Here is a 24,621-nt window from a genome sequence, read left to right as displayed (position 1 = left end):
CTGAAATTGTGTTACTATATACTTCTAGTCATGTTCCCAGTGCTATGTAATTTGGCTACAATTTATAATTAAATTATGATAATAAATGTTACTTATGTAATACGTTTTGGAGCAAAATGACTTTTTCTTCAATTTTACAACAACAATTTAGTATCTGATATGTGATTCTGCGTTTAAAACATACATGGGAAAGGAGTATGGATCTTTTTAACCTACATAAATGATTTACATGAAAATGATGGATAGTTTTACATCTAAGCAAAAAAAAACAACAAAAATAACTTTTTGTTTGATTCATTTTTCATTTCTAAGCAGATTCAGCAACTCTCAAAGAAGGAGATAGAAGACCTATTGAGGAGAGGCGCGTATGGTGCCATTATGGATGAAGAGGATGAAGGATCAAAGTTCTGTGAAGAAGATATTGACCAGATTCTTCAGAGGAGAACAAAGACCATTACAATAGAGTCAGAAGGAAGAGGCTCAACATTTGCTAAGGTATCTGTGGAACATAATCTTTTAAGAACAGGTCTTGATCAGACTTTTTTTTATTAAAAATAATTGCTATATTGCATTTGTGCCATTTAAACTGTTTGTGCACAAAGCTTTTATTTTTCTCAGCACAGTTTAGAAGTCAGTTTATCAATTATTTAGGCGCTACTTTCAGGCCGATGGGCGGGAACACACTGACACCCATTCATATGTTCAGGATGTCTTTTCTTATTATTTTCTTATCCTGTCCATAGGACACATTGAGCATGTTGTGTTATAGGCATGCAACAGGGAGTGGAGAGATTGCTGGCTCCATTCAGTTGTAAATATGTTTCTAGAAGAGTTTCTAGAGCATTAGTCTTCAGGATCCTGTTTTGTGCATAGTGCTCAGAAAACAGAAGGAAGGTGCATGTTGCCTCAGTCCATTATAGTTTGCTTTTGCCAGGGAAGGCTACATGGGCCCTGCAACACTTGTTTTTTTGGCCGCTTCAAAAGTGGAACTATGAATGTGTACTTTGGGGCTTTCCAGTCGGTGGGCAGACAATGTGGCTTAAATTCACAAGAGTCCTCTGGAGTGACAACAAAGATGTAAAAGCATCATACGGTACCCCTCAACCTTACCTAAATCTTGCACTGTCCCCTTGGATATTTTTAGGAAATGTTATTATTTGCTGCCCTTGAAGCTTCTGAAATTTTGATCTGCAATCTCCATGTGTTAAGAATGTGACCATTACTGCACTATGCCCTTCCAATCTTTTAGAAGTGTTTGCACCAGGGAGAGTGCCAAATATAGCTATTATCTCTGAAAAAAGGGAGAAGTCTGGAATTCTGCGAAATAATATCGCTTTTTATTGTAAACTTATACTAAAAAAGCAACAATTATACTTTAAGCAATACTTAGCTTTGAATATATGCAGTTAGTGCAGCATACATTGGCAGGTAGGTGAATCACAGTAATCACACACAGAAGGAACTTCTACTCATCAAGTGACAAACACTTTGTAGGAGATGTTTTAGCGAGATCTCAACCCCAACATGACACAAGTATATTCCCAAAGACACTGTGTGCACAAGTTGATGTTGAATAAAATCTTTTTAGTTTGACTCTGTTCTCTGTTTTCATCTAGCTTTAGGTTTTTTTCTTGGGAGACTGTAGAAAATTATTCTTAAAAACAGTGATGCAGCTACATCCCTGCACATTATATAAAAACTTATACTAAACATATATGTTTAGTCATAATAAGGATGAGTTCTTATAAAGCAGTTTTATTGCTGTAAAGAAAAAAATAAATCTTATAAACTAATTAAAGCCTATTGCACTATGTATTTTTCAAGGCTGAGACGCTCAGATAAGAAAGGTAAACAAGCCTAAATTTCTTGCCATATGTCCCAAGGACAAATCTAGCTTACAATAAGCATAACAGTCTCATATCTACTGAAAGAACATTAGAACACCAGTTTGTTTTTTATAGGAATGGCCTCAATGGAAAAGAGTATTAATCACTTTACATGGCTCTTCTATTTGTCCTTAATTTGTTGCTCTTGTCCCATCTAGATGTGATATCAGTAGGAATTTTAAGTTATACGGTATGTTTATGGTGTACGCATTACAACTTATTGATTTGACTTTTTTCCCTTTGTCCTGGAATAGTAACCATTACAACCAATGAATAAGACATTTCTATGAAGCTGTTCCCTCGCTGGTAGTCTATAGTGATGGTTTTCATTAATAAAAATATGCATCACTGTAGCTACTCATAAAAAAGAGGACATTTACTATGTGAAGCAACAAAAATGTTTTGTTTTTTAGCAGTGCAGAGACACTGAGTGAATCTGACTGAACAGGTGTCACTGCAGGAAAGACCATTTATGTTAAGGCTACTAAAAGGTGTCAGTTTGGGGAACGGCATTCATTTGATGGATAAATAAAGCAGTAGCTGGTTAGGTCAGTGTGATGCATACTCTGGTGTACAACAGTCCCTATTTCTCTTGAATGATAAGGTTCTATAAAAGAAAAACAAGAGAAGGCAGAACTGTTTAAGAAATTACTTATTTATTTCCAATGGCATGGAGAGTCCACAAATTCATTCTAACTACTAGTGGGAATTCAACTCCTGGCCACCAGGAGGTGACAAAGAACACCCCAGCAAAGCTTTAAGTATCCTCCCACTTCCCACAACCCCCCAGTCATTATTTGCCTTGTACATCAGGAGGATGTGCGAAGATGGTGTCTTAAGATATGTTATCCTTTTATGGGTAGTTTCCCTGCAAGCAAGGATTGTGGCTATGCTGCGTCCATGTAATCCTCTTTTGTTAGAGTTGTGGTGTCTTTTAGCAGTTGGAAGACGGCGATGTAGTCCTTGCTTCCCTTCTAACACTTATGCTACCCCTATATAGAAAACCAGGGTTGGTTACTCTGATTTTCTTTTTCTACAGGTCCCTGTCAGAGTTCGGCTGAGTCTGTCATACCTGTGATGCTGTATCTGCCCTGCAGCTGAAGCTCCAAAGGTAAGTGCTTTTTTCCTTCTAGGTTAGCATGCCTTTTATACCCTTTTTTTCATAATGGGGCCTGGGTATGGTTATAAATATCTTATGGTTGGGATTTATTCGATGGGCAGTAAGTTCTGGACTGTGTGCTGCTGGATAATGGCAGTTAGCCAATGTGTGTGTGTGTATGAAGTCTTTGTGCGAGCTTGGCTGACTTACCAGATGTTCGGTCCTTGTTCAGGCCCTAGTCAGAATCAGGGCTGTGTTAAATCCTGTTGCTCTACCTTGGAGCCTTAATTTTGATCTTCCGGTTTTGCCGTAGGCTCTGTTTGGGTCTATGCATTCTGTTGATATTAGTTGTCTGGAAAGTTTTGTTTTTGTTAACTTTTCTTTAGTGCATAGAGTTGTAGAACTTTCGGTTCTAGAGTTTGTTTCCCCTTATCTTATTTCCTTGTGGAAAAGGCGGTCCTTTGTACCTGATTGGGATCCTTCCTAAGGGTTTCTTCTTTGTGTTCTAATCCTCCTCCTCTGAAAGATTGTCTGTTATTCAACCTGGATGTAGTTTTGTGCTTTAAAAATTATATCTAGTCTCTAGGTTGCTGGGATTTTCGTTATCTTCTGCCCTTTTTTGTAGTATTTGCAGAAGTAAGGGCCAGACAACCACATCAACTTCTCTTTCTTTTTGGTTGAGGAGTGTCATTTGTTTGGCCTATGAGACAGCTGGTTAACAGCCTTCTAAAAGGATTACGGTTCATTCCACCTGGGCGGTTTATTCTTCCTGGGCCCTTTTAAACGAGGTTCTGTGGAGCAAATTTGCAAGGCAGCCACTCGGTCCTCGTTACATTCAATTTCTAATTTTTATAAATTTTATGTTTTTACCTCAGCTAAGGCTTCTTTTGGGAGAAGGGTTCTTCAGGAGGTGGTGCCCTCAGTTTAGGTACGCCTGTCTCGTTTCTCCCTCCGTTTCCATTCTGTGTCCTCTAGCTTGGGTATTGGTTCCCACTAGTAATTAGAATGAATTCGTGGACTCTCCATGCCATTGGAAAGAAAACAAAATTTTTGCTTAACTGATAAATTCTTTTCTCCAACATTGGTGTGTCCGGTCCACGGCGTCATCCATTACTTGTGGGAATATTCTCTTCCCCAACAGGAAATGGCAAAGAGCACAGCAAAAGCTGTCCATATAGCCCCTCCTCAGGCTCCGCCCCCCAGTCATTCTCTTTGCCGCTCTGAACAAGTAGCATCTCCACGGAGATGGTGAAGAGTATGTGGTGTTTAGTTGTAGTTTTTTATTCTTCTATCAAGAGTTTGTTATTTTAAAATAGTGCCGGTTTGTACTATTTACTCTAAAACAGAAAGGGATGAAGAGTTCTGTTTAAAAGAGGAGTATGATTTTAGCAGCAGTAACTAAAATCAATTGCTGTTCCCACGCAGGACTGTTGAGCCCAGAGAACTTCAGTTGGGGGGAACAGTTTGCAGACTATTCTGCTCAAGGTATGACTAGTCCATTTTCTAACAAGACTGTGTAATGCTAGAAGACTGTCATTTTCCCTCTTGGGGATCGGTAAGCCATTTTCTTAGACTCTTAACAGAATGAAGGCTTATTATGGGCTATACACTGGTTGACACTCTTGTGGGCTAAATCGATTGCTTTATTCAAGTTTTTATGTAATCTGAAGTGATTTATAAAACTTTTATTGTGGGGGAACGTTTTTAGGCGCCAGGCAGTTGTTTAGACACCTTTCCAGTCAGAGGGGCCTTTCACTCTAGTAGGCAGAGCCTCATTTTCACGCCATAACTGCACAGTTTCTTTTGGATGCAGTGCATGCAGCTGCATGTGAGAGGGTCTGGTGATCATTTAAAACGTGCCTGGAAGGCTTAATTTGCTATCGTATAACTCCTAAGGACAGGTGAAGTCGTAGCAAACGCTGTGGCTGGGACTGTAGTGGGGTTAAAAATTGTTATTTGATTAAACGGCTCCGGTTTCCTCAATTAAGGGGTTAAAAGCTTGAAAATTGGGGTGCAATACTGTTAAAGCATTAAGACTATGTGGTGAAAATTTGGTAAAGATTGGATATTTCCTTCATAGTTTTTCACACATTCAGAAATAAAGTGTGCTCTGTTTAAAATTTAAAGAGACAGTAACGGTTTTGTGTTAAAACGTTTTTTTTGCATTATTAGCCTGTTTAAGCCTGTCTAACATATCTGTACCTTCAGATAGAACATGTTCTGTATGTATGGAGGCCAAGGTGGTCCCCCCTTCAAATGTATGTGATAACTGTGCCATGGCATCCAGACAAAGTAAGGACAGTACTGTCACATTTAATAAGGTTGCCCAAGATGATTCCTCTAATGAAGGTAGTGGGGATAGTTCATCATCCTCTCCTTCTGTGTCTACACCAGTTATGCCCGCGACCCCTAGTACATCTAGCGCGCCAATGCTTGTTACTATGCAACAATTAACGGCAGTAATGGATAAATCCATTGCTAATATTTTATCCAAAATGCCAGCATTTCAGAGAAAGCGTGATTGCTCAGTTTTAAATACAGTGGAGCAAGAAGGTGCTGACGATTTATCTGTCATACCCTCACACCAGTCAGAAGTGTCAGTGAGGGAGGGTTTGTCGGAAGGAGAACTTTCAGATTCAGGAAAAATTTCTCAACAGGCAGAACCTGATGTTGTGACATTTAAATTTAAGTTAGAGCATCTCCGCGCATTACTTAAGGAGGTGCTATCTACTCTGGATGATTGTGACTCTTTGGTCATACCAGAAAAGTTGTGCAAGATGGACAAATTCTTAGAGGTCCCGGTGCACCCTGATGCCTTTCCGATCCCTAAAAGGGTGGCGGACATAGTGAATAAGGAGTGGGAGAAACCGGGCATACCCTTTGTCCCTCCTCCTATATTTAAGAAATTGTTCCCCATGGTCGACCCAAGGAAGGACACATGGCAAACAGTCCCTAAGGTCGAGGGGGCAGTTTCTACCCTAGCCAAAAGCACGACTATTCCCATTGAGGACAATTGTGCTTTCAAAGATCCTATGGATAAAAAATTGGAGGGTTTGCTTAAAAAGATTTTTGTTCAGCAAGGTTACCTCCTCCAACCTATTTCGTGTATTATTCCTGTCACTACGGCGGCGTGTTTCTGGTTCGATGAACTAGAAAGGTCGCTTAATATGGAGACTCCATATGTGGAAGTCATGGACAGAATTCACGCACTTAAGTTAGCTAATTCCTTTATTTTAGATGCCGCTTTGCAATTAGCGAGATTAGCGGCGAAAAATTCAGGGTTTGCAATTGTGGCGCGCAGAGCGCTCTGGCTAAAATCTTGGTCGGCGGATGCATCTTCCAAGACAAAATTGCTTAGTATCCCTTTCAAAGGTAAGACCCTTTTTGGGCCAGAATTGAAAGAAATTATTTCAGACATCACTGGCGGGAAGGGCCATGCCCTCCCACAGGATAGGCCTTTTAAGGCTAAGAATAAGTGCAATTTTCGTTCCTTTGGAACAAGGGTAAACAGGCCAAGAAGCCTGCTGCTGCTACCAAGACAGCATGAAGGGGTAGCCCCCGATCCGGGACCGGATCTAGTAGGGGGCAGACTCTCTCTCTTTGCTCAGGCTTGGACAAGAGATGTTCCGGATCCCTGGACACTAGAAATAGTCTCTCAGGGTTATCTTCTAGAATTCAAGGAACTGCCCCCAAGGGGAAGGTTCCACATGTCTCGCTTATCTTCAGACCAGATAAAGAGACAGGCATTCTTACATTGTATAGAAGACCTGTTAAAGATGGGAGTATTACACTCAGTTCCAACTGTGGAACAAGGTCAGGGGTTTTACTCAAACCTGTTTGTAGTTCCCAAAAAAGAGGGAACTTTCAGACCATTTCTGGATTTAAGAATTCTAAACAAATTTCTCAGAGTTCCATCGTTCAAAATGGAAACCATTCGAACAATTTTACCTACAATCCAGGAGGGTCAATATATGACTACCGTGGATTTAAAGGATGCGTACCTACATATTCCTATCCACAAAGATCATCATCAGTTCCTAAGATTCGCCTTTCTGGACAAACATTACCAGTTCGTGGCTCTTCCATTCAGTTTAGCCACTGCTCCCAGAATTTTCACAAAGTTGCTAGGGTCCCTTCTAGCGGTTCTAAGACCAAGGGGCATTGCAGTGGCACCTTATCTAGACGACATTCTAATTCAAGCGTCGTCTCTTTCCAAGGCAAAGGCTCATACAGACATTGTTCTAGCCTTTCTCAGATCACACGGGTGGAAGGTGAACATAGAAAAGAGTTCCCTGTCTCCGTCAACAAGAGTTCCCTTTTTGGGAACAATAATAGATTCTTTAGAAATGAAGATCTTCCTGACAGAGGTCAGAAAGTCAAAGCTTCTAAACGCTTGTCAAGTTCTTCATTCTATTCTGCAGCCTTCCATAGCTCAGTTCATGGAAGTAGTAGGATTGATGGTTGCAGCAATGGACATAGTTCCTTTTGCTCGAATTCATCTAAGACCATTACAACTGTGCATGCTCAATCAGTGGAATGGGGACTATGCAGACTTGTCTCCCCAGATTCAAGTAGACCGGGTAACCAGAGACTCACTCCGTTGGTGGTTGACTCAGGATCACCTGTCTCAGGGAATGAGTTTCCGCAGACCAGAGTTGGTTATTGTCACGACCGACGCCAGTCTATTAGGCTGGGGCGCGGTCTGGGACTCCCTGAAAGCTCAGGGTCTATGGTCTCGGGACTTGGCCTCAACTAGCGAAGGCCGGATTCATAAGATTCCAGTCGGACAACATGACTGTAGCTTACATCAACCATCAGGGAGGAACAAAGAGTTCCTTGGCGATGAGAGAGGTATCCAAGATCATCAAATGGGCGGAGGATCACTCCTGCCACCTATCTGCAATTCACATCCCAGGAGTAGACAACTGGGAGGCGGATTATTTGAGTCGTCAGACTTTCCATCCGGGGGAGTGGGAACTCCATCCGGAGGTCTTTGCCCAGTTAACCCAATTATGGGGCATTCCAGACATGGATCTTATGGCGTCCCGTCAGAACTTCAAGGTTCCTTGCTACTGGTCCAGATCCAGGGATCCCAAGGCGACTCTAGTGGATGCATTAGTGGCGCCTTGGTCGTTCAACCTAGCTTATGCATTTCCACCGTTTCCTCTCCTTCCCAGGCTCATAGCCAGGATCAAACAGGAGAAGGCCTCAGTGATTCTGATAGCTCCTGCGTGGCCACGCAGGACTTGGTATGCAGACCTGGTGAATATGTCATCGGCTCCACCATGGAAGCTACCTTTGAGACAGGATCTTCTAGTACAAGGTCCATTCGAACATCCAAATCTAGTTTCTCTGCAGCTGACTGCTTGGAAATTGAACGCTTGATTTTATCCAAGCGTGGATTTTCAAATTCAGTGATTGATACTCTGGTCCAAGCCAGAAAACCTGTGACTAGAAAGATTTACAAAAAAATATGGAAAAAATATATCTGTTGGTGTGAATCCAAGGGATTCCCCTGGAGTAAAATTAAAATTCCTAAGATTCTTTCCTTTCTCCAAGAGGGTTTGGATAAAGGGTTGTCAGCGAGTTCTCTAAAGGGACAGATTTCTGCTTTATCTGTCTTGTTACACAAACGACTGGCAGCTGTGCCAGATGTACAAGCTTTTGTACAGGCTTGGTCAGAATCAAGCCTGTCTACAGACCCATGACTCCTCCTTGGAGTTTAAATTTAGTTCTTTCAGTTCTTCTAGCGGTTCCGTTTGAACCTTTACATTCCGTAGATATCAAGTTACTTTCTTGGAAAGTTCTGTTTTTGGTTGCTATTTCTTCTGCTAGAAGAGTTTCTGAATTATCTGCTTTGCAGTGTGATCCACCCTATCTGGTGTTCCATTCAGATAAGCCTGGTTTTCTTCCAAAAGTTGTTTCCAACAAGAATATTAACCAGGAAATAGTTGTTCCTTCTCTGTGTCCGAAACCAGTTTAAAAGAAGGAACGTTTGTTACACAATTTAGATGTAGTCCGTGCTTTAAAGTTCTATTTAGAAGCAACAAAGGATTTTAGACAAACCTCTTCTTTGTTTGTCGTTTACTCTGGTAAGAGGAGAGGACAAAAAGCTACTGCTACCTCTCTTTCTTTCTGGCTGAAAAGCATTATCCGATTGGCTTATGAGACTGCCGGACGGCAGCCTCCTGAACGAATCACAGCTCACTCTACTAGGGCTGTGGCTTCCACATGGGCCTTCAAGAACGAGGCTTCTGTTGATCGGATACTTATGCTTCTTTGGAGGCTATTTTTGGGAGAAAGGTTTTGCAAGCCGTGGTGCCTTCCGTTTAGGTAACCTGATTTGCTCCCTCCCTTCATCCGTGTCCTAAAGCTTTGGTATTGGTTCCCACAAGTAATGGATGACGCCGTGGACCGGACACACCAATGTTGGAGAAAACAGAATTTATGCTTACCTGATAAATTACTTTCTCCAACGGTGTGTCCGGTCCACGGCCCGCCCTGGTTTTTTTAATCAGGTTTGAAAAATGTCTTTCTCTATACACTACAGTCACCACGGCACCCTATAGTTTTTCCTTTTTTCTCCTAACCGTCTGTCGAATGACTGGGGGGCGGAGCCTGAGGAGGGGCTATATGGACAGCTTTTGCTGTGCTCTTTGCCATTTCCTGTTGGGGAAGAGAATATTCCCACAAGTAATGGATGACGCCGTGGACCGGACACAACGTTGGAGAAAGTAATTTATCAGGTAAGCATAAATTCTGTTTTCTTTACTGGCGTGGAGAGTCCATGACCGCCCTTATCTAAATTTTGAGAAGGCTTGTTTGATTTTAGCATTTTCTAAACTCTATACCCTTTGTGTCCTCTTCTCTTTCCATATTCCTTTGGATGAATGACTGGGGGATTGTGGGAAGTGGGAGGATACTTAAAGGGAGACTGACCCCAAAATTTTTATTTAGTGATTCAGATAGATCATGCAATTTTAAGCAACTTTCTAATTTACTCCTATTATCAATTTTTCTTTGTTCTCTTGCTATCTTTATTTGAAAAATAAGACATCTAAGCTAAGGAGCCAGCCAATTTTTGGTTGAGTACACTGGACAGCAATTGTTTATTGGTGGGTAAATGTATCCACCAATCAGCAAGAACAACCCAGGTTGTTCACCAAAAATGGGCCGGAATCTTGCTTCTTGCTTTTCAAATAAAGATACCAAGAGAATGAAGAAAATGTGATACTAGGTGTAAATTAGAAAGTTGCTTAAAATTGCAAGCTCTGTCTGAATCACAAAAGAAAAAAAAAAATGGGTTCAGTGTCCCTTTAACCCCTTAATGACCACAGCACTTTTCCATTTTCTGACCATTTGGGACCAAGGCTATTTTTACATTTCTGCAGTGTTTGTGTTTAGCTGTAATTTTACTCTTACTCATTTACTGTACCCACACATATTATATACCGTTTTTCTCGCCATTAAATGGACTTTCTAAAGATACCATTATTTTCATCATATCTTATAATTTACTATAAAAAAAAAATATAAAATATGAGGAAAAAATGGAAAAAAACACACTTTTTCTAACTTTAACCCCCAAAATCTGTTACACATCTGCAACCACCAAAAAACACCCATGCTAAATAGTTTCCAAATTTTGTCCTGAGTTTAGAAATACCCAATGTTTACATGTTCTTTGCTTTTTTTGCAAGTTATAGGGCAATAAATACAAGAAGCACTTTGCTATTTCCAAACCACTTTTTTTCAAACTTAGCACTAGTTACATTGGAACACTGATATCTTCCAGGAATCCCTGAATATCCCTTGACATGTATATATTTTTTTTAGTAGACATCCCAAAGTATTGATCTATGCCCATTTTGGTATATTTCATGCCACCATTTCACCACCAAATGCGATCAAATAAAAAAAATTGTTCACTTTTTCACACATTTTGTTACAAACTTTAGGTTTCTCACTGAATTTATTTACAAACAGCGTGTGCAATTATGGCACAAATGGTTGTAAATGCTTCTCTGGAATCCCCTTTTTTCATAAATAGCAGACATATATGGATTTGGTGTTGCTTTTTGGTAATTAGAAGGCCGCTAAATGCCACTGCGCACCACACGTGTATTATGCCCAGCAATGAAGGGGTTAATTAGGGAGCATGTAGGGAGCTTGTAGGGTTAATTTTAGCTTTATTGTACTGTAGTAGACAACCCTAAGTATTGATCTAGGCCCATTTTGGTATATTTCATGCCACCATTTCACCGCCAAATGCGATTAAAGAAAAAAAAAAGTAAAATTTTTCACAATTTTAGGTTTCTCACTGAAATCATTTACAAACAGCTTGTGCAATTATGGCACAAATGGTTGTAAATGCTTCTCTGGGATCCCCTTTGTTGAGAAATAGCAGACATACATGGCTTTGGCGTTGCTTTTTGGTAATTAAGTGGCCGCTAAATGCCGCTGCGCATCACACGTGTATTATGGCTAGCAGTGAAGGGGTTAATTAGGTAGCATGTAGGGAGCTTGCAGGGTTAATTTTAGATTTAGTGTAGAGATCAGCCTCCCACCTGACACATTACACCCCCTGATCCCTCCCAAACACCTCTCTTCCCTCCCCCACCCCACAATTGTCCCCGCCATGTTAAGTACTGGCAGAAAGTCTGCCAGTACTAAAAAAAAAAAGCTATCCTTGATAAAAAAAAATGTTTTAAAAAAAGGCATATTTACATATGCTGCTCTGGAGGATCCCCCCTTAGCCCCCAACCTCCCTGATACCCCCCAAACAGCTCTTTACCCATCCTCCTCTAACTTATTAGTAGCCATCTTTGGTACTGGCAGCTGTCGATGGCCGCCCACCCGCCTCCCAGACTAGCTCCCACCCACCAACGAAACCGGCCATCGATGTCCGGTGCAGAGAGGGCCACAGAGTGGCTCTCTCTGCATCGGATGGCCAAGGGGGTTATTGCAGGATGCCTCGATGTTGAGGCATCACTGCAATAACCGGAAAGCAGCTGGAAGCGAGCAGGATCGCTTCCAGCTGCTTTCCAGACCGAGGACGTACGCCATACAACCTCAGGCGTTAAGTGTATTTTTTTTGAGGATGTATGGCGTACGTCCTTGGTCGTTAAGGGGTTAAAGCTTTGCTGGGGTGTTTTTTGCCTCCTCCTAGTGGCCAGGAGTTGAATTCCCACTAGTAATTAGAATGGATTTGTGGACTCTCCATTCCAGGAAAGAAAATAATTTATCAGGTAAGCATACATTTTTTTTTTAGGTGACAAAATCAAGACATACACACAAATGATAAATAAAAAGATGGCATATTGTGTACAGAAATTAAAACACTGTTACATGACTTACGTAGAACGAAAATGATAAAAAAAAACATACACAAAGTGGAAAACAATACATATAACTATACAACATAAATAACCAAATTAATATGATATCTTCTATAAGAATACTTAATAAATAATAATATTAAACAATATCTCTTGGGGTCTCACTCTCTGATGAGCCAGTGTTCTCAGACTTCATGCCTGTGGGTCTTTGATCATTGGGGACTGCTCAAAAGGCTCTCAGGATCTTTAAAGACTTCTGGGCTCCCAAAAGTTCCACTCTGCACTGTACAAAACTACTGATCCTCCTCTAAAGTTCCAGTCTCGGCAGCCCCTAGATCTGATGCTTCCACTCTCAGCAGTTTATAAACTAGTTCCAATTATATATGTATATTGACATAACTAGTTAAACCAGTCCCTCCTACAGCCACCCCAGGATGTCTCTTTGGGTGTATGGAAATAGTTTCTGGCACCTAGCTGTCTAAGAGCTGGCCATATCTTTAGATTTGAATTCTCACAAGATTGTGAGACCAACTGTCCTTTAACATATTATACGTAAGGAAGCACCAATTGTTTGGCTTCCTTTCTGGTATATAAATACATTAAATATATACATGATTGAAACCTATGGGAATATGGAATTGTGTGGCGCTATTCAAATAAATTATAATAATATACTTTATACATAGTAAACCATTTCTTACAAATTGTTCCAGTACAATAGCCGAGAAGACCTTAGCATCCTTCACTGAAATCTATACAGAGGTACTCCTTGGACAGTTTTCCTTAAGCAAGACATTCTCTTTCTGAGTTCAGAAGTATAAACACAGTGGAGCAGTTTGGATTGAAGGCTTAGAAGTGAAGACATACATTGTCATTTTATACCTGTCTAATACTGAAAGCCATGAAGCCCTCTAATTACTTATATTTAGATGTAATTATTTTTGAAGTTGGAAACTAAAGCATATCCTTTAATTAAACAAATACAATTCAGTTTTCCCCTAATGCAGTTGTGATTAGGATCAGATGAATGGGACACAAACTTCTCATCCAATTAAAGACTTGAAAGCCACTAGGCCATAATTTAAATGGACTTTTACTTTATCCGATATAAATTTGGTTTTGAAGGCTTGACATAAATTTCGTTTTTGAAGACCTTGCTCAGATTGAAAACCATTAATGAAAGTCTCTGTCTGGAACATTATATTAAATACTTTTTTTTTTTACTAGCTGATATTTCATTAGTAAAAGTTACAAAACTGCATACAGTACCATATGTGGTATAGTAGGCTTCTGAAGTCTGCAATGAGCACTTCCAATATTACATCATCTCAGTTTTTCTTGTCCCTCTAACATTTGAATTTTTTATTAATTTTATTTATTCATGTTAATGGGAAAATGACTAAAATATTTCACAAGAAAGTTAGAATGAAAATGACAATGTTAAATACATTTGCAAACTTTAACTTACTGCTTTTTTTTTTTTTTAATCAACAGGCCAGTTTTGTAGCATCTGGAAACCGAACTGACATTTCTTTAGATGACCCCAACTTCTGGCAAAAATGGGCTAAAAAGGCAGAAATAGACATTGATTCAGCAAGTGTCAGAGTAAGCAATAGTTTGTATCAATTTAAAACTCTAAACAACTTTTTCTAGATTTGTGAATTTTTTTATATAACTATAAAATGTTACATATGGAAATCCATGTTGTTACCAACCGTTTATGATTTCTGCAGAATAGTCTGGTGATTGACACCCCAAGAATCAGGAAACAGACTCGACCCTTCAGTGCCACCAAGGATGAGCTGGCAGAGTTATCGGAAGCAGAGAGTGATGGAGATGACAAGCCCAAGTTACGGAGACCATATGATCGCTCCTGTAGCTATGGCAGAACTGAGTGCTTTCGAGTGGAGAAGAACCTTTTGGTTTATGGGTAATTATCTGTCTAGATTTTGAAATGACTATTTTGCCAAGCATAGCATTGGATGATGAGAAGCTTCAGGTTCTGACACTTGATATAACTTTATGTTCTAGACTCTAGACAATCAGTGTTTGAGTTCTTTTTTAATAAGATTTTATTTTGGCAGAATTTGAAGTTGCACACAGCAACAAAAATAAAGAGACAGAGAGAAAACCAAACTATTCTTTTTTTACTCTGATCTTTCAAACGATTCTGAAGCACTATGAGTTGAATATCTATACTTCTGCAGTGACAGGAAAGTTCTGCATTAGGTTACAAATAAAGCTTATCTTTTAAGGATGATTTCTGGTATCTGTGTGTTATTTTTTTATTCTGCCGGTTCGTGTTTATTTACTTTACTTTACTGTTTGGGTATATCTTTGTTGGTAAATGCTACTAGGCTGAACCAATATTAATCTAAGTTAAATCATACTTTTGATATGTTGCCTCAGTTTCCTAAGTAGCACTCCCCATTCCCTTTCATTACTAAAAGAATGGCATGTGCCAAGGAGACGAGGGGTTTTATGACAATCTCAGAGGTTGGGTTTCTGGCTATGGTATTTTCTTTCTTTTGTTGAGGTTCCAGTAAGTAGTTGAAATCTAGATACATAATGGGTTTTCTCCATATTTTTCCTTGGTTTAAGGGCTTGACCTTGTCTAACTTCTGTACACCTTACATTGTCCCAGCACTTGGATAGATTAGAAAACCTGGATTAATCCATCTCATTAGAATTTATTTTCCTTTAAAGTGAATGTAAATTCAGACGAATTGGTGCCCGGTTTTTAATAATCCTTTTAAAAACAAGGACACTTTAATTCATAAAAATTTACATTTCACTAGTTTTCTTCTAATACTTACTTTTTAATCCTGACAGCCACTGCAGCGCTTCCTCCGCCCGTCACCAGCCCTCTTTGCGGGTCCAAAATGACGAATCCGGCTCCAATCACGACGTTGCCTCAGGCCATGATTCCCCCGGGGGGAAGCCGTGATTGGAAGAAGCCGGATTCGTCATTTCTGATGTATGAAGAGGCTTCTGACGGCCAGGGGAATCGCTGGAGCAGCTGTGAAGATTAAAAGGTAAGTATTTGAAGAAAACGAGTGAAAGTGTCCTTGTTTTTAATAGGATTATTAAAAAACGGGCACCAATTCATCTGAATTTACATTCACTTTAACAGTAACAATCTTGATCTCAAAAAGATTTTATGGTATTCATATTTTATTGTGAGATGATATATTTCACACTAACCTCTACATTTGTCTCTTTTGTATCAGTTGGGCTAGGTGGAGAGATATTCTGTCTCACGGTCGTTTTAAGAGGCAGTTGAATGAGCAGGACGTTGAGATTATTTGCCGCGCTCTTCTTGCATATTGCCTGGTGCACTATAGGGGAGATGAGAAGATAAAGAGTTTCATCTGGGATCTCATCACCCCAACAGAGGATGGGCAGACACGGGAGCTACAGAACCATATGGGTAAATATCCACTACCTTATTATCACATAAAGCAGTTGTTTTTATTTAGGTTACCTATGTCTGACTCATTATGACTATTTTAAATACACGCAGGTGAAAGCTTTAATTAAATTGCAGCAACAACTTCTGTGCCTGAAAACTGGGATAATAGTGTCAGGAATGCTATTGCTGGACACTGTATATAATAGCTGCTTTTCCTGCTGTATCCCCAACTAAACTGAACATTTCAGTACTTAAAGGGATAACCCAAATGTTTTCTTTCATGATTCAGATAGAGCATGAAATTTTAAGCAACTTTCTAATTTACTCCTATTATCAAATGTTCTTCATTCTCTTGGTATCTTTATTTGAAATGCAAGAATGCAAGTTTAGATGCCGGCCCATTTTTGGTGAACAACCTGGGTTGTCCTTGCTGATTGGTGGATAAATTCATCCACCAATAAAAAAGTGCTGTCCAGAGTACTGAAATAAAAAAAAAGCTTAGATGCCTTCTTTTTCAAATAATGATAGCAAGAGAACGAAGAAAAATTGATAATAGGAGTAATTTGAATTACAAAAGAAAAAATTTGGGTTCAGTGTCCCTTTAAGTATTGGCTATAGAAAAGCAATGTAAACATAGCTAGCATAAATTGCAGTTGTTTTCTCTAAGGACCAGATGATCTAAAGTTCACCACTAAGGTGAGATACCTAACAAGTCTCATCAGTACGGCGAGATCCATAAAATAAATTTTGAAAAGCAAATTTTAGCTTGAGTGCTGTTTCTTCTGAGGCTCCTACATTATAATGTAAGGTATTTCTCTCCATGACTACAAGTTTTAGATCATCAGGCTTTTAGTATTGGGCTTTGATATACAGAAATAAGATAAGGATACATCTGTGTGTATAGAAACTAATTACATAAGGAGACCTGATTTCCCTGGAAGCTCAGCCCATTTAGGGGTAGATTATGAGTGGCATGCTAACTTTTGCATGCAATCAATATAGAGATCTTTGCACATCAGATGTAGCTTGCATATTATGAGTTGAAAGTAAATGCGTTTGCTGGAGCGCAATTGAATTTACTGCACATCGGGTTAGCTCGACTTCAGAACTCTGGTTAACTGTTAAGCGTAACACAAAAGTGACCCAAAACACATCAAAAATACACTGTACAGTACATTTACACTCATAATAACACTATCTAATAAAAATTATTAAAAAAAAATATTGCATTAAAAAGTTATAAGGTCTCAAAGATATAAGGTCTCAGGTGTTAGAAAAAGAAGGGCTGCAAAGGGCTTTAACATAGAGATACATTCATATATATGTCTTAATATGTATATATATATATACACACAGTATCTCACAAAAGTGAGTACACCCCTCACATTTTTGTAAATATTTTATTATATCTTTTCATGTGACAACACTGAAGAAATTACACTTTACTATAATGTAAAGTATTGAGTGTACTGCCTGTATAACAGTGTACATTTGCTGTCCCCTCAAAATAACTCAAAACACAGCCATTATTGTCTAAACCGTTGGCAACAAAAGTGAGTACACCCCTCAGTGGAAATGTCCAAATTGGGCCCAAAGTGTCAATATTTTGTGTGGCCACAATTATTTTCCAGCACTGCCTTAACCCTCTTGGGCATAGAGTTCACCAGAGCTTCACAGTTTGTCACTGGAGTCCTCTTCCACTCCTCCATGATGACATCACGGAGCTGGTGGATGTTAGAGACCTTGCGCTCCCTCACCTTCTGTTTGAGGATACCCCACAGATGCTCAATAGGGTGTAGGTCTGGAGACATGCTTGGCCAGTCCATCACCTTTACTCTCAGCTCCGAAGGGAGGGAATCATGCTCTGCTTCAGTATGTCACAGTACATGTTGGCATTCATGGTTCCCTCCATGAACTGTAGCTCCCCAGTGCCGGCAGCACTCATGCAGGCCCAGACCATGACACTCCCATCACCATGCTTGACTGTAGGCAAGACACACTTGTCTTTGTACTCCTCACATGGTTTCCGCCCCACACACTTGACATCATCTGAACCAAATAAGTTTATCTTGGTCTCATGGGACCACAGGTCATTGTTCCAGTAATCCATGTCCTTAGTGTGCTTGTCTTCAGCAAACTGTTTGCGGGCTTTCTTGTGCATCATCTTTAAAAGAGGCTTCCTTCTGGGACGACAGCCATGCAGACCAATTTGATACAGTGTGTGGTGTATGTTCTGAGCATTGACAGGCTGAACCCCCACCCCTTCAACCTCTGCAGCAATGCTGGCAGCACTTATACGTCTATTTCCCAAAGACAACCTCTGGATATGACACTGAGTATGTGCACTCAACTTCTTTGGTCGACCATGGCAGGGCCTGTTTTGAGTGGAACCTATCCTGTGAAACCGCTGTGTGGTCTTGCCCACAGTGCTGCAGTTTCAGGTTCTTGGTAATCTTCTTATAGCCTAGGCCATCTTTATGTAGAGCAACAATTCTTTTTTTCAGATCCTCGGAGAGTTCTTTGCCATGAGGGGCCATGTTGAACTTCCAGTGACCAGTATGAGAGAGTGTGAGAGCGAAAACACTAAATTTAACACACCACCTGCTCCCCATTTACACCCGAGACCTTGTAACACTAATGAGTCACATGACACCGGGGAGGGAAAATGGCTAATTGGGCCCAATTTGGACATTTCCACTTAGGGGTGTACTCACTTTTGTTGCCAACGGTTTAGGCATTAATGGCTGTGTGTTGAGTTATTTTGAGGGGACAACAAATTTACACTGTTATACAGTCTGCACTCTTACATTGTAGCAAAGTGTCATTTCTTCAGTGTTGTCACATGTCAGTTATAGTTGTGTACATATGTATTTATATGTGTATATATATACACACATAAATACATATGTATACATTATAGGGGTGTTTTTTTCCCATCGTTTGCACTCCATTGAAGTCTATGGGGGGGAATACATTAACACGTCTGCGATTTTCGAAGTTCGGCTTTTGGCACGTGTAGGGTTAGTGCTTGCGCGCAAACATTTTACTTTTAATATGAGCGCAACCCGACGCACACAAAACGTTTACTTCTAGTTGATGATAGACTAATAACCCAGTTGTTAAAGGGACAGTCTTATTCCAGAATTTGTATTGTTTAAAAAGATAGCTAATCCCTTTATCACCCATTCCCTAGGTTTGCATAAGCTACAGGGTTATATTAATATACTTTTTATCTCTGTGATTACCTTGTATCTAAGACTGCCCCCTTATTTCAGTTCTTTTGACAGATTTGTATTTTAGCCAATCGGTTCCCTCTCATAAGTAACTCCACGGGCGTGAGCACAATGTTATCTATATGGCACACCCGAACTAACACCCTCTAGTTGTGAAAAATAGTCAAATTCATTCAGATAAGAGGCAGCCTTTAAGGGCTTAGAAATTAGCATATGAGCCTATCTAGGTTTAGTTTTTAACTAAGAATCCTAAGAGAACAAAGCAAATTTGATGATAAAAGTAAAATGGAAAGTTGTTTAAAATGACATGCCCTATCTGAATCATGAAATTTTAATATTGACTAGACCGTGAATATGGAGAGAGAATATTACTGCAAATAGGAAAGGAAGTCTGTAAGTATTGTCAAAATGAGGAACTAATGTACTTGAATATAATTACAATGATGCACACTTTATCCTAGATTTGGTTCTCGGGTCTTTCATGAATAACTTTTATAATAATGTGAAAAAGATCCCACCTCAGTCATACTGTTGGAAGCCTTTCTTTATGTTTAGTCATGTGCTTATCTTCTCTTTTTCTCTAGGCCTGTCTGCACCTGTGCCTCGAGGCAGAAAAGGGAAAAAGGTGAAGACACAAGCCAGCACTTTTGATATCCACAAAGCTGAGTGGCTGCGAAAGAATAACCCAGAGCATCTTCTGCAGGATGACGGGTACAAAAAGCATCTAAAACATCACTGCAACAAGTAAGTAAGCTGCTTATCCTGGGTTTTTTTTATTGCCTTCATTTCAGCTGGTTATAATGTAGGGTGTTCAAGTTTACATTGCTGTTCAGGATTTTGCACAAATCATTCATTTGAATCTCAATTAGTTCATGGAATTATTGATAACATAGCCTTGCATCTTTACCAGATGAGCAAAAAAATGCAAAGATTTGCCTGAAATAAATATGTTAAAGGATGGCCCACAAACCAGTCATAATAATTACAATAGGACATAATCAGTTCATTGATGTGTCCGATCGATCACTAACAATATTGTGTAGGGATGCTTTAAATGTAAAGAATCCCAACTTGCTATTCTGAGTGGCTTGGGTAAGCACTCTTTATTTCATTCTAATATCTATAAGGAGTTTTACAATAAGTGCTTATTAAAGACAACAGTTTACACTCACCGGTGTATTAGAACAGTAGCAAGTACCACTTTAGGCATACAGTTGTTTCCTATGTACCCCAACTGTAGCACAAATTTTAATAATCTTTTTTACATTATCAAAAATGGAAAATCATGTGTATTACTTGATTTCACCTTGTATCAGATATATTAAAGGGACACTGTACCCAAAATCTTTCTTTTGTGATTCAGATTGAGCATGACATATTAAACAACTTTCTAATTTACTCCTATTATCAAATTTTCTTCATTCTCTTGGTATCTTTATTTGAAATGCAAGAATGTAAGTTTAGATGCCGGCCCATTTTTGGTGAATAACCTGGGTTGTCCTTGCTGATTGGTGGATAAATTCATCCACCAATAAAAAAGTGCTGTCCAGAGTACTGAAACCAAAAAAAACTTAGATGCCTTCTTTTTCAAATAATGATAGCAAGAGAATGAAGAAAAATTGATAATAGGAGTAAATCAGAAAGTTGCTTAAAATTGCATGCTCTTTCTGAATTACAAAAGAAAAAATTTGGGTTCAGTGTCCCTTTAATGAAGTAAATATATAGGAATTAGATATTTGTTTTATGTTTTCCGGAAATTCAAGATTTGATAATATTACAACAGAGAATAATAAACACTATATATATAGTCCATTGATATTAATAATTAAATGCAATTAATGTGCTTCTTATATTAAAAAAAAAACAGGAAAATAAACAATTTTCTGTATGATGAGGAAAGTAATATTTATGTTACCATCTTTATATTTTTAATAACCATTTAATATACAGTTTATCTGTCTTGTTTTACTGCAACACAAGTATGATGCACTTTACCTATTTCACAGTGGCACATTTATCTAAGGTTTTACCAATTTGAGGTTAATCAGTGATTGAACAGCAGTCCAACCTCGGCATGGAAATACTCATAATCTACCTTGTTAGGAGTGCTCATGGGAAAAGAGAAAACACAGCTTTCTTTAATATGTAATGTTTGCAATAGCTACATCAGGAAAAAATAATGAAGGCCAATCCCTGGAGTACCCCTTTGCCAATGACATAAGTACCCCCAGGGGTACACATACCACAGGTTGAGAAACTAGGTATTTGAAGATCAAATTGGGGTGTTTATACTATTTACCTTTCAACACCACAAATAAGTAGAGCTGTGTATATAATCTTAAGGGGTTGTTTTCTTCTTAAACGGAAAGAGTCCACAGCTGCATTCATTACATTTGGGAATTAAGAACCTGGCCACCAGGAGGAGGAAAAGACACCCGAAGCCAAAGGCTTAAATACTCCTCCAACTCCCCTCATCCCCCAGTCATTCTTTGCCTTTTGTCCCAGGAGGTTGGCAGAGAAGTGTCAAAAAATATTTTGTCTCTTATAGAGGGTAGTACTCTTCGGCATGGGACAGGAGTTTTAAAGTGAAGGTCAATTTTGATGAATTAGTGTCCGGTTTTTAATAATCTTATTAAAAATAATGGCACTTTAATTCATCAAAATTGAAATTTCACTCTTTTTCTTCAAAAACTTACCTTTTCATTCTGGCAGCTGCTCCAGCGATTCCCACAGCCGTCGGAAGCCTCAGCAGACATCAGAAATGACGAACCCGGCTTCCTCCAATCACGGCTCCCCCCCCCCCCCCCCACCCCCGGGGGAATCTTGGCCTGATGCCACGTCGTGATTGGAGGAAGCCGGATTCGTCATTTTGGACCCGCGAAGACGGCTTGCGACAGGCGGAGGAAGTGCTGAAGCATCTGCCAGGATTAAAAGATACATTTTTGAAGAAAACGAGTGAAATGTCAATTTTGATGAATTAAAGTACCCTTGTTTTTAATAGGATTATTAAAAACCGGACACTAATTCATCAAAATTGACCTTCACTTTAAATAATCCTGTCAGTCTCTTAGTGAGGGCTTTGATGAATGTTAGAGTCCGGAGATGCAGGGAGAGTTTTTCTGCGAAACCATCCCGACTCATGTTAACAGCTCCTCAAGCAATCAGCGTTGTCGAACTTTGCTCCGCTGCCTGCTTTCTTCTCTCAAGTCCATGGCGGACGCGATGCTACTATCCGTCACACTTGAAGGGCAGTGTTCCTGTTCCATAGCGTAGATTCCGGTAAGATCGTTTCATTTTACTTCTTCATGAATGTACTGTGATGCAAATGTTTTCCCGAGAGGCTGCCACCTTGAGGATCTAACTATTACATAAGGGTCTCAGTGAGTCTCCTTTAGTATCTTGGAATCAAGGGTTAATATCTCCTGAGGGGGGTTATTGAATGGGGGGGGGGGGGGTTATAATCATGTCTGTTATGTGATTCAACCTGCTTATGTGTGATGGTTACTGGGCTTGTGGTTTGGAACATTGAGGCCTTTGGAAGTGACGCGACCTTATGGTTGAGCGTGCTTTTTTGTGCTGTACGGTTCACCTTGTGGTCAGGTGTGGTTCCGTTCCGTCCTCCATTTCCGCATTCTCGACCTTGTGGCGAAGGAGAGACTCAAGTCCACAGAGGTCTGGTCATAGGAGGTAGTGAGTGCCCCAGCCATTGTGGGTGTCAGGTGCCATTTTTGTTTTACTTCTTTAGTCCATATTTGCATATCCTCTATCCAGTTATGGAGGATTCTGATGCTGAGACTGTTAAAATTTCAAATTCAGTTATGGAGGATTCTGATACTGAGACTATTTTAATTTCAGATTCAGATTCTGTGTCCAGTTAAGAATCCGGATTGGCCTCGTTGACACATGTCAACCAGTTCTGTTCTGTATGCCATATGAGAGCGCCTTGTTCCTCGGACTCGGGGAATCAAGGGTCAGCTGAGCCATCCGCCTCTGGGGGTCCCGTCCTCCAAGAGGCGAGTTCCCTACCACTCCATACTTCTACATATGTGTTTAACCCAGTTTATGATTATTCCTCCATGCAGGGCGGCTTGTCCCCCCCCCACCCCCCGGAGGTTGCAGCACGTTTTCGCTACCATGTACTTTTGGCGATTAATCGTTTGCAGAGTCCAGACTTTTATGCACGATTGTGCTCGTGCCCTATTGTCCCGGGTCTACCACCTTGGGGAGGGCCTGTGCAGTTCCCTGCGGATGTAACTGTCCCTGAGTGTTGTGCCTTTCGTTACAGAGTCACGCGCCTTCGCGTCTTACTCAGACATGTTTTCCAGTTATTTAATGACCCTATCCTTCTCAGATACGGGGATTTTCAGTCTGATTTGAATAATACTTCTCATTAGACATGTGGGGATGATGTAATCCCCTAACTGTTCTTTCTTGAGATCCTTCCCAGTTTTTTGTTGGAAGCTTAGGGCTCCGTGTTGGCTGGTCCTGCGGTAGGCCTGCTTTCTTATTGGGAGTTAACCTTCGGGTTGCCTTTTATCTTCCTTTTATCCGATTGGGATGTCTTTTATTTTGTTTATTGGTATCCTTCGGGAATCTTAAACTGGGATCGATGCTCTCTATTACTTCTGGGGAAGTGTTTTTTGGGGACATGTTAGTCCTATGTTTGTCTGTTTTCTATTCTTCCCCTCTGCGGGAGGATTCATGCAGCTTGGCGGTTAGGACCCGGGTTGCAGGTCTCCTTTTAGGGGCCTGGGAGATGTTTGTTCCCTATTAGGAGCACTGGGCGTGGTCTCCTTGGGCCTGCTTGGGGTTTCTCCCGGAGGGAGAGAGCGCGCCCCTTTCTCCCTGTGATCATCCGCTTGTACGGAGGTGATGTGGAGACCAGCTTTTGCTTGAGTGGTTTTTGAGCTTGTTTTGCACTTTAGGTGGTTCCCTTGGTCAGCTTGCTGTAGTGTCCATTGTATTCACTGCTTTGCAGGTGAAGGTCTTGCAGTGTCCCTACTGCTACTCTTGCACAATGATTGCATGTTAGCAGGCTAGTTTTTTGGGAACTCCTTCCAACAGGGCTTCTGCGTTAGGGGTTGATCTCTCCTTTAGCCTGTGGCTTCGTGCCTTGTGGAAGGTGGTGCGTTTTAGTCTTTTCCCCTTCTTGGGTGAGAGCTTATTCTCCTTTTTATGGAGATGTGGTCCTTTCTTAGGGCTTTTCCTGGATTCAGAAGATGGGAACTGTGAGTTTCCCTATCAGAGAGGGATATTCTCTCTGGGGTGTTACGTTCCATATGGAGTCTTGCTGGCTCTGTGGTGTCGAGACTGGTTGGACCTTTTTGCTAGATCCTTTGGGTCTACGGTCCTGTCGCCTGTTCTAAGGAGTCGGGTTGTACCCGTGCTCTGTTGAAATGTCTGTGGCCATTCCTCCGCTCGTCTTTCGAGCTGGTTTCGGGGTTCTTCTGTTCCCCTGTTCAAACCTGCCGTTGCTGGGGCTGCCCCGGGTGGGAGTGGGTTCTGGGAGACGTTGTCTTCTCCAGAATCTAGGTGGGCATTGTAGCTAGTTCCATAGGCTTACAGGCTGTGGATCTAGGATTGCTCCACCTCGGGTTCTGGGTATCGCCTCTCTCTCTTGGGTGGCATCGTGGAATATGGGCTTCCCCCTTTT

The 24,621-nt window shown here is 40.4% G+C and overlaps 1 protein-coding gene across 10 annotated transcripts in view; it reads left to right on the top strand.

Moving 5' to 3' along the window:
- Window positions 1-24,621, top strand: part of CHD9 (chromodomain helicase DNA binding protein 9) — a 648,673-nt gene that overhangs the window by 468,384 nt on the left and 155,668 nt on the right. For 6 of the 10 annotated variants that reach the window (XM_053699504.1, XM_053699506.1, XM_053699501.1 and 3 more), the window contains 5 exons: window positions 313-495; window positions 13,818-13,928; window positions 14,057-14,253; window positions 15,554-15,753; window positions 19,553-19,712. In XM_053699504.1, coding sequence (XP_053555479.1) covers window positions 313-495; window positions 13,818-13,928; window positions 14,057-14,253; window positions 15,554-15,753; window positions 19,553-19,712 — 851 coding nt within the window. The remainder of the gene's footprint in view (window positions 1-312; window positions 496-13,817; window positions 13,929-14,056; window positions 14,254-15,553; window positions 15,754-19,552; window positions 19,713-24,621) is intronic. The other 4 variants (XM_053699510.1, XM_053699505.1, XM_053699511.1 and 1 more) reach the window with 1 other exon arrangement.

The sequence above is a fragment of the Bombina bombina genome, chromosome 1 (assembly GCF_027579735.1).
Source record: "Bombina bombina isolate aBomBom1 chromosome 1, aBomBom1.pri, whole genome shotgun sequence".
Lineage (NCBI taxonomy): Eukaryota > Metazoa > Chordata > Amphibia > Anura > Bombinatoridae > Bombina > Bombina bombina.
The sequence above is the reverse complement of the archived record's forward strand: the minus strand, read 5'-3'. Positions and strand labels throughout refer to the sequence as shown.